At 42.1% G+C, this 13,140-nt stretch overlaps 1 protein-coding gene across 1 annotated transcript in view; it reads right to left on the bottom strand.

Moving 5' to 3' along the window:
• Positions 1-12,875, bottom strand: part of LAMA1 (laminin subunit alpha 1) — a 395,343-nt gene extending 382,468 nt beyond the window's left edge. The window contains exon 1 of the mRNA XM_029591028.1: positions 12,678-12,875. Coding sequence (XP_029446888.1) covers positions 12,678-12,747 — 70 coding nt within the window. The 5' untranslated portion in view covers positions 12,748-12,875. The remainder of the gene's footprint in view (positions 1-12,677) is intronic.
• Positions 12,876-13,140: the final 265 nt, after the last annotated feature.

Genomic DNA, 13,140 nt, shown 5'->3' with positions numbered 1-13,140 from the left:
ATGTGTACTGTGCTGTTCATTCATCTGACTGTGCATGTAAAACTGGCCCCAAAACCCCAGTCCACTACCAAACCCTCACCTTGAGTTACTAGATGTCCCTCCTATAGTGGTATAAATAGATGAGATGACTATTATGAGAACCTTATAATAATAAGAAAATGCAAAGAACTATTTTAGCCATCCCCTTTTACTTATCATGTGCATTATTCATGAGAAATTTATAGCATTTTGATGAATCTAGGCCTAAGTGCTTTAATTGCATTTCAAATATTCATGCATACTGAAATATTCGCGCATACTTTCAGAACTAAGCAATGCTATATTTTATAACTGTGCAGCAATTTGAGGCAAAGTTTATAAAATACTAAGATATATCTCCACATGTCCACTTATACTTGCAAATCCAGGGCCATGAATAGGTTTGAAAGTTATCCTGATTATGTTTATACATATTACTGATAGTTTTGCATATCTTATTGCTCGAAAAATATCAAAGGTCTATAAAAGGATAAGAGTGTTTTTATGCATTCATGTGATTTTTGCAACACAAGAGTTTGAATACCTAGAAGATAGCATCTAGAAATAATTATTTCATATACATACATTTCCTTGTTTTCCATACATGAATTTTCTCCCTTAAAACAGGCCAATGCAGCAGCTGAAACACATTGGGACTTGTTGTTATTGTAAGTGATTAGAGCCAGATGAAATCAAAGTTATGATTTTTGCTATTACTGCATGGCCATTTTACCAAACCTACAGGCCGATTCAGTAAAGTCCGCGGGAGAATGCCTGCGCAATTATAAAATACTAAGATATACTGCGCGATTCAGTATTTAAATTAGGTCCGGTGGTAGAAATTGGCAAAAGGAGGCACTAGGGACACTAGCGCATCCCTAGCGCCTCCTTTTGGCCCGGGAGCGGCGGCTGTCAGCGGGTTTGACAGCCGACGCTCAATTTTGCCGGCGTCGGTTCGAGCCAGCTAACAGCCACGGGCTCGGAAACCGGACACCGGCAAAATTGAGCATCCGGTTTTCAACCCAACAGCCGCCGGCTGACTTCAAAGGGTTTTTTTCCTTTTTTTTTTTTTTTTCCTTTTTTTACCCTTTGGGACCTCCGACTTAATATCGCCATGATATTAAGTCAGAGGGTGCACAGAAAAGCAGTTTTTACTGCTTTTCTGTGCACTTTCCCAGTGCCCAAAGAAATTAGCGCCGACCTTTGGGTAGGCGCTAATTTCTGAAAGTAAAATGTGCAGCTTGGCTGCACATTTTAGTTACTGAATCGCACGCGAATACCTAACAGGGCCATCAACATGCATTTGCATGTTGAGGGCGCTATTAGGTTCGGCGGTTTGGACACGCGTTTTCCACCCTTTACTGAATAAGGGGTAAGGGAAAACGCGCGTCCAATGGCGGGTTAACAGTGCGCTCCGTCGGATCGTTTTCCAGGGTGGTAGCTCCTAATATGGAACCTAACATCGTGTAACTACAGCAAGGGTTATTTTTCCCTATGTGCAACACCTTGCACTTGTCTACATTAAATTTCATCTGCCATTTGGTGGCATTTTGCCCTATTTATAATCTATGTGGCAGTATCCCACCACAGTATGTGAAAATTGACCATGTCTTGGTGAGTTAGACATACAAGAAAGAAACTTTCAAAACCCTTAATAAGACCCTCTTTTTCTTTATTAGAAAGATGTTGCCTCATATCAGGAGCCAGGAATTAAGAAAGAGTGCATTAACCCAGATCAGAAAGAGTAGAGGAGACTCAAAATGGCAAAATAGGAAGGGGTGGAGTCAAAATGGCAACAGCTGCATGCTAATTGCCCACAAGTTTGAAGCTCTGAGCCTACCTGTTGTATTTCATCTTGCCCAGAACTATAGGCAAATATACAGGCCAACCATGAGCTATCCCATCTGCTGCAGGGCAGCCAATGATTAGGTCGATAGACTAGTTTGCAGTTGCTTGGGCAAGTGGGGAAATATCTTGATGATGGTCTTAGAAAATGTGCCAAGTCTTTTCAAGGTGCCACATGGTCTGGGCATTTCCTTAAGCCTAGGACAGCAAACGCCTCCTCTTGTGCCTTCAGTCCTAAGCATAGTTGTTCACTGGCAATGGCGAGAACCTCAGACCAGGAAGCTATAGTACGGAAGATGCTGAATGTATCTATGATGTCTGGACCTACTGGCAGAGAAGACAATGAAGCTTTGGGCTCTGATAATCAGATCCAACCACTCAGCAAGGAGCTAGTTCCATAGGGCTACAGATGACTCGGCAGCAGAAATGAGAAGGTATCCTGAAAGACCTCACATTCAGGCCGATACAGTACAGGGCACGCCGACGGAGCGCACTGTTAACCTGCCCTTGGACGCGCGTTTTCCCTTACCCCTTATTCAGTAAGGGGCAGAAAACGCGCGTCCAACCCATGGCACCTAATAGCGCCCTGTTGATGGCCCTATTAGGTATGCGCGCAGGATACAGTAAGTAAAATGTGCAGCCAAGCCGCACATTTTACTCTAAGAAATTAGTGCCTACCCAAAAGGTAGACGCTAGTTTCTGCAGGCATCGGGAAAGTGCACAGAAAAGCAGTAAAAACTGCTTTTCTGTGCACCCTCCGACTTAATATCATAGCGATATTAAGTCGGAGGTCCCGAAGAGTGTAAAAAGTAAAAAAAAAAACCAAAAAACCGGACGCTCAATTTTGAGCGTCAGCTGTCAAACCCGCTGACAGCCGCCGCTCCGAGTCAAAAGGAGGTGCTAGGGACGTGCTAGTGTCCCTAGCACCTCCTTTTGCCCGTTTCTACCGCACCACCTAATTTATATACTGAATCACGTGCACCGGCGAGTGGCCGGTGCGCACGCCGGGAGAGTGGGCGTTCATCCACTCTTCTGCGCTTTTACTGATTATCAGGCTGGAGAAGGCATGGTTATAGCCTAAGTAGAACTTTGCGTTCATTGAATGTGCCATCAATGAAAGAGAACAGTTATCTCGAACTTGATCCAAAGGTTTTTCATTTAACACCCCAGCATAGTGGAATTTGTCAGTTGAGTTGAGAGGAATGCAGGATGTGAAAGACTTCAGGAAGAGAGTAAAAACATCTTTTTCAAGAAGCATATGGTATTAATGAGATGTGTTAATTTTATATAATGTTTATGTAATATATGGGTGTTATTTGTTGTGTATTTGTTGGTACTTACATATTATGTATGTATTTATATGATTCGCCTTGGATAAATTTTAAATTTGGAAGTTACAGAATATAAGTATTTTTAAATAAATAAATAAAATGAATAAGTTGGAGTTCATTATCAGCCCGATACAGTAAGGTTGCAGGAAAATGGGCGCTCAGCACTGAGCGCCTGCTTTCCTAACACCCGCACAGCCACCTCTCCTTGGTGCGAGATACCGTATTTAAATGAGGGGTCATGCTAAAAAGGAGGCACTAGGGATAATAGCACACCTCTAGCACCTCCTTAGCAGCGGAAGCCCAGTAGAGGTGGCTGTCAGCGGGTTTGGAAACAGATGCTCATAAAATTGAGTGCCCATTTTCCTAACCTGCCGGCACACTTTTTCTTTTTTAACCTTTTGGTTCTTCTGACTCAATATCGCCACAATATTAAGTGGGAGGATATACAGAAAAGCAGTATTTTCTACTTTTCTGTACACTTCTTCGGGCTGCTCAGAAATTAACACCTGCTCTTGGGCAAGTGCTAATTTCTGAGCGTAAAATGTGCGGATCGGGTGCACATTTTTTTTCCTGTATCCCAAGCGAATAGCTAATAGCCTCATCAATAACATTTGCATGTGATGAGTGCTATTAGTTTCAGGGGTGGGGGGGGGGGGGGAGTTTGGACGTGTGTTTTGGACATGTGTCCAAAACGCATATCCCACCCGGGTTAAAACAGTGTGCTCAGCTGAGCACACTTTACTGTAAATCGGCCTATATGGGTGTTAGAAGGGTGGGACAGATTTTAAATTAAGAGCCAGAAACAAAGTTTCTGGCTCTTAATTTCTGTTTGTGTTTGTGATTTGATACTACAGGATTTCACTGTTAAAGTGAAAGATCTGCAGGCTAAGATGGAGAGTTTGCAGGCTACATGCTGTGTTGGTAATCCTGTGTGGCAAATTGAAACATGCAGAGTTTTCATCAGAAAAAAAATCTCCACTTCATCAACTTTCCTATGCTGTCCAGTACCCAACTAACAACATTTGCAGTAGCTATTTCATAGAAGCTTTAAAGTTCCCCAAAGAAACTGTTCCACTGATATTTAAAATCTATCTTCCTACAGCTACAGACAAACAAGTCATGAGGGCAGATTAAGCAATTGCTCAGCTTTCGTACAATAGCCAGAATTTAACAGATATATTAGAATAATTTGAAGGGGAAGATATTGAGTCCAGAGGAACTTTGTTGGTGACATTCATTTTGAAACCAGTTGAGACTGGGTCGTCCTGAAATGATATTCTGCCGACACTGATTTTGTGTTTATTGGGTGCCATGTATATGTCTTCCTTGATGTTAGCAAAATAACGCGGGAAAGACCTAAGACAATGTTAGGGATGCGCATTAGTTTAAAACTAAATAGAAAAACAAAACGAATAGGGGCCAATTTATTTCTTTAGCAGGGCCCCAAAACAAATTAATGAATGTGTTTACTTGGTCTCCATCACCCACCTTGAGAGCTAGAAGACAGTGTCGTAATAGGCCCAGGAGACAAAATGAATGCTATCAAAATGTTTATAAATTTGTGTAATCAAGATATTACACATTATGATGTTGTGATTTAAGATGTTTGGCTTGAAATCTGTAAACTATTCATAAATATAAGAATACATTTAAAAAAAAACAGGAATTTTTAAACAAAAAAAGATACTAAAAGAAAACAATGGAAAAAATAAACACTATAGAACATTTATTTATATTTTTCAGGGATGTGCAGGTAAAATTGTATGACAGGCAGGACAGTGAATGTACAATCTTCAGCAAGAAAAATGGTACACTCAAAACTGATTTTGATAGCTGATCAAATTTAATTTTAAAAAAATGAGAGAGAGCTGTGGTTGAAGTTAACATATTTACCCAATCAACGATGAATTCTTTCAAATAAAAACCAAGGCTTATCTGGGAAAGTAATGAAAATGATGTAATATAAGTCAAATTACTCCATGCATTCCAATTAACGTAGCTACTCTGCACACAGCCAGGAGGATAAGAACCAAGGCTTAGAGGGGACACCAGCCTTCCACCCCTTCACCTGGGACCCAGTGGTTTTGAGGTGATCCCTGCTGTGGGATCCAAGGACACCCCCGTGTATGAAATCAGGACCCTGGGGCTAACTGCGATGAACAGTGGTGCGCCCCTTATGCCATTTTTTCAGCTGCTAGCATACTGGGCAAGAAAAGGAAAACCAATGTCATCAGTGTCAACACCCGCTTTAGTCCGCAGGCCAATGGATCTGTTAATCTCCCGAAGTGTGTTCACCCCCGCCTAAGCCCCAAGTTTCATCTGGTTATGTTGCTGGGGAATCTCTGCCTTGTTTTGTATACCAACAATAGCCCTAAGAGCTATAATGGCTCTCAGGGTGGTACAGGGGAACTCAAGAGAGTTGGCTGCCCTTGGAAAAGCACAAATATTGGGTGCTGGGGAAGTGGCCACACCTGCGTTAGAGCCCATTAAGTCTACAGACTGTGTGGGTTGTATAATCCTGGCCCCTATGCAAGTTAATCTGCCCAAGGAGGGACTTCAGTTACTGTCCAGGAGGAGCTAGTTGAAATATCTCTGAGAGACATTGGGCCTTATTTTCTAAGGCTATCGCAGGCTTGCGCTAACAGCACTTTCTAAAGTACCGCAAGCCTGGGATACTTTAGAAAATGAGGCCGATGGAGAGGAAGATCTGAGATTGATAACTCACTGTCGAATGTGGAGAACCAACTAAGACCTAGATTTATGATTTTGCTATAAATTTCGCAAGAATAGCGCCTGCGAAAAAAAAGGGCATGTTTGGCTTTTCCACATTTTGTGAAAGAGAGAGAGGAATTTTTTTTATTATCTAATTTCTATTATTTGCCTACTAAGAAGAGAATCACTAGCTTAGAAGAAAGGGATTTTGATATTTTAGCCCCTATATCTAGTCCTGATATAATCATCTTTTTTACAATCCAATGATTATATCAACTAGAACTACTTTTGTTATTACATTTGCACGCAACTCTGATAAAGATGATTTCTTTTGTCAATATTTTAAATATAAGGAGAGTGCATGTTGTGGGCAAAAGATTCATGTTTCCCCTGAAGTTTCCAAGGATACCCAGTTGAGAAGGAAACAATTTCTTCAAGTGAAATCTTGTGTATTAGCCATAGGCAAATCATTCTATACGAAGTTGCCCTATAAGTGTGTGATTAATTTTCCGGGGAATACGTTTATTTTCTTAGATCCTGCACACTTGGAAGTATTTTTAGTCGATAAGACTAAGTAGTGCTGGGGGTTAGGAGATTCTCAGGTAGCATTTTCCTTAGTCATTTTCTTCTTGTATTTGTCCTCCTTAATATGTGGGCTCGTCTGTGGTTTTTTTCTTATGACTGAGTTTTTTGATTAACGTTTTCCTTTTTGTACATAATTTTCCTGTGTTGTATCATTTGATGCTATAAAACTTAATAAAATATAAATTAAAATCAAAGAAGAACAAGGTTTGGAGGGCAACATAAGAAGCTATTTCAAACTACAAATACACTTTTTTCCCCTTCCAAAAGCATAAAAAATGACGGCAGAGACTCATTCTCAATCAATAATTCAGGAGGAAACTACTAAATTCAGAGGGAGCACTGAACTTTAGGAAAATGGAGAAAAGTTATCAAGCCTGAGACACAAGCTATTTAGAAACCACTAGTGCTTTAAAAGGTAGCCTCTTTTGTTTGTTTTTTTTTATAATTTTTGGCTGTTTTGCCACTCCTATTCAAGAATAATTGTTTTAAAGTCACCGAACTAATATTTTAAAATAAAAAAATGTCAGCAGTTACAAATCAAGAAGTTTTGTATATACATTATTTTATATATATATAAATGATCACCAGGATGTGCAATTCTGGAGCTAGTCCACCACCCAACACAGGGAGGGGACATGCTACTAGGAATAGAGCTCTGAGGCTTGGGTGCAAATTTCTTCTTTAAAAAAAATGGCTTTAGTTGTATTTTTTTTTTTTTTTAGTTATTGGTATTTATCTCTTAACAGCACTATAAAATACTGTAGAGTTCTATGCCAACGGTGTTAGTTTCTTAACACAGCAATCAACTTGAGTTTGCTATGATGAAAGACCACATGAAAGCTGACTGTTTGTCCTTAGGTTAAAAGCATGAAAACATTAAGTATGGTTATGATTGGCCATTTGTAATGCTTAACTGAATCCAGATGCCCCGTCTAGCCACTAGTAATATCTCACACGTAAGCCTTTTTTTTCTCTGAAGTGAAGGAGCCAATTGCGAGCAAAGCACATTACAGAATTATTCAAACTGTCGTCTCATCTGAAAGCAAGAGGTCATACAATGTCAAAATCAGATCACTTACTCAAACATTCATGTCGGAGAAACTAAGGTCTTCCTCACAGAACATTTCACGGTACTAGCAGTACCTTTTACTTAAACCAGTTCATTTTGATCAGGTGGCTCAAAAAGGCTCACAAACTTTGACTGGTGACATGAGCAAGTGAGGTTTGCACCTTGCTAGCCAAGTGCAACTAGGAACCAAGATTTGGCGATCCCAATTTCATCGTGACAGAAAGTGAATTGGCCTCAGAACTGGAATCAGCAAATCTTGGTTTCTGGACATGAGCATAATCGGGAAAAATCACCACTCAGATTGTGGATCATGATCTGGGTATCTTTCAGCCCCTTTCTCATTTATGGCAAGTTAATGTAGACACAGTTAGATGCAGAGGAAGTCAGGTGCAGAGGAGAATCCCAGGTCTTCTTAAACAGTCCGAAACTCTAAACCAGTGGTTCTCAAACAGGTCCATTTCTGGACACTGTTTATGTATAATGGTACTTCAATCTGCTGAAATAAAGTATTTTCCATACATGAGATAAATATTCTTTATTATTGCTTACATCCCTTTTTACTATTTTAGGGCCTGTTTTACTAATTTTTTTCCCCCATACATACAGAATGGTAGAAAAGCCTTAGAAAAATCAGACCATTAGTTTTTAGTTTCTTTAGCTTGCTTGTGATGAGCTTCTTATTAGGGATGAGCATGCAGTAAATACTATTAATAATAAACACAAAAATACAAATAAAAATAGAAAAAATAAAAATTGTAAAGACAAACCAAAGATTATAATCAATAGTTAAAATTATATAATTCTAATTAATTTTGGTTATTGACTTTGAAGTCCCTATGCCTCTGTAAACATTATTAATCTATATGGTGAAGAACCTTCTACCAAAATGCTTGCAAACTGGAAAGTTAAAATGACTGAGACCCGACAGTTTTTGTTTTAGGTAGCTAGGAAATAATTTTCTTCATTGACCACCACATAGGTTATAATCTTAAAAAATGACACAGGCCATCCATTGCTCCTACCATGTGATAGGGGCCGGCCAATGGCACTGATAGCCCCTGTCACAAGGTAAGGGCAAAGGGCCATTGGCGCCATTTTGATTAGTAGCAGCCGATGGCCCGGGAGCAGGAGATCGCTCCTGGGTCCCCCGCTAGACCACCAGATACTTTAGGAAAGTTTTGGGGAGGTCGGGGGATTGTAAATAATTAGATTTAAAGGGTTGGGGTGGGTTTGGAGGGTTTTTTTTTCTATCTGTGTGACCTTTCTCCCTCCCTCCCTCCCCTCCAAAAGATAAGAAAACCACATGAAAATTTTGTGAGGTTTTCCTATCATTTTCGGGGACCCCCGATACATGACAGATTAGAGAATATCGTACGATATTTTCATCCGTCAAAAAATCGATGCACATCCCTACTCAGAACTAGTGGTTCAACTTGGTGCTGTTTGTAACTGGCAATCAACTTGAGTCCACCACAACTTAGGATTTCCAGGTCCAGCGCTGGTATCTGATTGTGTCCAGTCAGAGCACAAACTACATCATACAGGCTCAAGAACTTGAGTCAGAGAGGTTCAGAGAAGCCCTAGCTAAATCCTGTATAAATCTGCAATTCATTTACAGGTACATTTCAAAAGCCCTACATGCAGCCAAGCTGGGAGATACGTGCATGACTCAGAAGCACGCGGGCTGCACGGATTTTAAAAGGCCTGCAGCCAAGCCTGTATCTCCCGGTATGTGCATTAAAAATGTTTTGGGGAAAAAGGGGTAGGATGCGGGTGTGGTTTGAGCAGGATGGGACTGCACCATCAAGTCAGTTATATGCACAAGCACACACTGAGATCACAGAACCGTGGAACTTACTTCTGCTATGGATTGCATGTTAATAGTTTAATACAAAAAAAACACAAATAGGGTAGTCAGTGGGATTTTAGAGGTAGGGGCTAGTAGCATAAAAGGGAGGCAAGTTAGGTAGGGGATTTAGGAAGTCCGATCCTTTACTGGGGCGAACTGGGAGGGAACTGGGAAATAGGCCTAATGCATTTTCCCCACATACCTACTAAAATCCTCCCCTTATGCGCTCCATACGGCATTCGCTTGCACATGCCCGATCCGATATAAAATCGTCTGCACATATACATGCGGGTAGCTGATTTTATTACATGCGCGCATAAACACGCATATGTTATAAAATGTGCGCATCCATGTGCGAGCGCCATCAAACATGAGCACACGTGTGCTCACGTGTCAGATTGAAAGTTACCGTCTTTGGCCTAGATTCATTTTCCGAAAAAATAGCACTTGCGATAAATAAAAAAGTATTTTCATGGGCTTTTATCACATTTTAGGATGCTGACTACAGAGAGAGAGAAAGAGAGAGAGAAGAGCAAGAGAAAGAGAAAGAGCAGCTCTGTCTAGGCTCACAGAAGTTAACTATTTATACCACTGTAAGAGGGGGCGCTAGTAACGTGGGGTGAGGTCTGTGGGCTGAGTTGGATTTTAAGGGGCAGTTTAACGTACACAGTCATACAAACAAACAGCACAGTGGCCATCAGTGAAGATGTATTGTGATTTGGAGAGATCATAGGTGAAAGAAGAGTACATTTGTACCATGTTCTCTCTACCTAGCTTGTTGCACTCAGTTTACCATTTCAGTTTACAGAAAACAGGCAGTATGATGGGGAAGGTAAGAGGAGTGCAGTCTAATGCATGTAAGCCAAGTTCATGTAACGCATTCCTACTATGGTTAGATTAGATATAACAGTCGTGTTTTAAATATACAAAGTGGCTTCCAACAACTGCTTTCAGTACTTTGAGGGGGGCTGGCTCTGCCATTAGGCTAACTAGGAGGTTGCCTAGTGCGCCAAAAACTGGGAGGCACAAAAAAAATGCTGTACTGTGAATGCCAGTTAAAAAAAAAAAAAAATCACAGGAAGAGGTGCCAGGCAGAGCAGCACGATTGGCAGGGATCCCCAGGCCCCACCAGCCCAAGAGATAAGAGGATCTGCCAGCAGCCAGGGTAGTGGGAGGGAGCTTGAGCTGCCAACTCCCCACTAACTTGCCTACTATGTGCCAGCACTGTGAAATTTTGAACACTTTCACAGTACCAGCGGAGTGGCGGGGAGCGCTGGCAGAGGTTCCCACACCTCGGCTCACCAGGAGTTATGGAGGGAGGAGAAGCACAGAGGGCAGATGCTGGGGGGGAAGGGAGAAGATGTACTTTTATGATTGCCACTAAATCTTATCCACCTTGAGCCCTGGCCTATCGTGGGTTATACATTTTTTAAACAGATAAGTACTGGAGACAGATGATGGGGGGAAAAGGAGAGGCAGGTATGGATGCTGTGGAAGTGGGGGGGAGGGAAAGGAGGAAACAGAGGCAAATGTGCTGAGAAAAAAAAAAGTGTGGGAGGAAGAGTGCTGTGTCAGAGCCAGCATCACCAAAGAAAGGAGCCCTTTTCAAGAGCCACTGGGGCGGGAGAGGAATGCTGCTGGGCAGGGGGAGATGAGAGAAACAGAGAAAGAGATGCTGAGATGAGTGTAGGGAGAGAGGAGAAGGACGGCTGTACTAGAGCCCCCACTGGTAGGAGGGAATGTAGGGCTGGAGCTTTTGCCAGTAGGTTAAGTCCAGGGGGTACCCAATACCCCATTGATTGGAGTTTAATTCTAAACAGTTTAGCTACATTAACCTCACAGTTGGCATGGGATGGACAATATGTGGCTTTCACCTGCTAGAAATCCTGTTACATAAAAATGAGCTCTGAAAATAAACTAGACCGCCAGCCATGTTTTGTAAGGCTAGCCATGGATGACTGAAAAGGAACAAATATGCAATGAGCTATAGAAGGAACATCACCCCCATATTTCCTTGTGGCTCTCTACTGTGACAGTAGTCACTCTTGATTTCATATGGATAACGAATTCGTATCAACGCTGAATTTTTTTTTTTCTCGGAAAATGTAACACTCGAAGCATCATAACCTTTTTTTGGAGTACATCTGAAGAAAATCATTTCCTAGCCACCTAAAACGAAAACCGTCTGGTCTCAAGGCAGCTCAACTTTCCAGTTTGCCAGCAGCACTGTCTGTGGATGAAGAAAGGACGAGTAGCAGCAGATGGCAACAAAAGATTTGTAGAATAAAGAGCTGGAATGTCTTTGGCTTGGGTGGGCTGCCCACAGTCCTCGGCTCTTTTAAACTGTGCTGGAAGTGCTGCAGGCTAGCGCTGTACTAACCCAGCCTGCACACAACAATGGGTACACGGGATCCCAAAGGGAAGGCGCCCAGGAGCCTTTTAATGCTCGTTTAATACTCTCCACCTAATATGCCTGGCAATAGAGGTCAATAAACAAAAAGAGAAAGCGATACCCCTTTTATTGGACTAAATACATTCCTTGACTAGCTCTTGAGATCTAAACACTCCCTTCACATACTGATGTGAACCTGATCGCATCACATCAAGAGAGCTTACAGCAGAGAGATCAGCACCTTGTCACTTAATTCATTAACTCTACAATCCTGGCCATCAGTAACTGGAAAAGTAGCAATTTAGCACAAGTAGAGTATTCCGGTAAGAGATGTAAGAATCATTTTTAAAGGATTTTAAATCGGACCACCGTTGTAAAAACCTGCACATTTTAGAGGAAAAAAAAACATTACTGGGGAATGATTTAAGAAAGGTTATTGTGAACTAATTACAAAAAAAAAAAAAAGCTACTGAGAAATCATTGCTACTCTGTGACAAACACCAATCAAGCCAGGAAACTTGAGTATTTCAGAAGCACTCTTTATAAACAAAGATGACCATTAAAATGAACGGAAAACAATGTACACCCCCATCGCCCCCCACCCACCAATTGACGGGGCAGTACATTGCAAAACGCTGCTGCACGGCTCAGGGTACCCGGTTCCATCCCGAGGGGCGCGTGCAACAGGTGACCAAGGGACGCGGCCGGGTCTGGGCGCCTGCATTCTTTTATTCTCCTTTCGCGAATAACTTGGTGCAACAAAGCCGATTCAAGAGACATCCCAACTTTCGGCTCGACAAAAAATAAATAAATAAATAAAATCGCCCTAATCCGAAATCAGTCTATGGCACGCTGCCCTCCTCGCGCAGAGCTCACCTCTCAGCTGTCCGGCCGCCGGGGGACCCAGCAGCAGCAGCAGCAGCAGCAACCGGCACGAGGGCGGCATCTCAGGCCGGGGGAGGCGCGCGCGCGCTCGCTCGCTTCGCGCTCTCACTTTTCTTCACGGAGTTCCCACGCCCGGCTCTTTCTTTGTAATGCCCGCTCCTCTTCCCTCGACTCCCCTGCACTTCACCAAAAAAAAAAGAAAAAAAAAAAAGTCGAGCTTCGAACTTAGGGCTTGGGGGAGGGAAGGGGACCAGGTTGAAACTATTGTATCCGGTGGGGGGAGGGGAGGAGTTTACTGCGGAACAATAACTTTTTTTGTTGTTGTTGTTTGGGCTAAACCCGCGTTGTGGGAAGATAAGCATATTCCTAGGCTGTAGTTAATTGGATTTGACTTAATTTGCGCGCATTTGTTTTCGCTAGGTGGATATGTAGCGGCACTGGCGTAGCGACCCCC

Source organism: Rhinatrema bivittatum, chromosome 2 (genome assembly GCF_901001135.1).
Source record: "Rhinatrema bivittatum chromosome 2, aRhiBiv1.1, whole genome shotgun sequence".
Taxonomy (NCBI): Eukaryota; Metazoa; Chordata; class Amphibia; order Gymnophiona; family Rhinatrematidae; genus Rhinatrema; species Rhinatrema bivittatum.
Note: the sequence above shows the minus strand (reverse complement) of the source record. Positions and strands in the feature narration are given on the sequence as shown.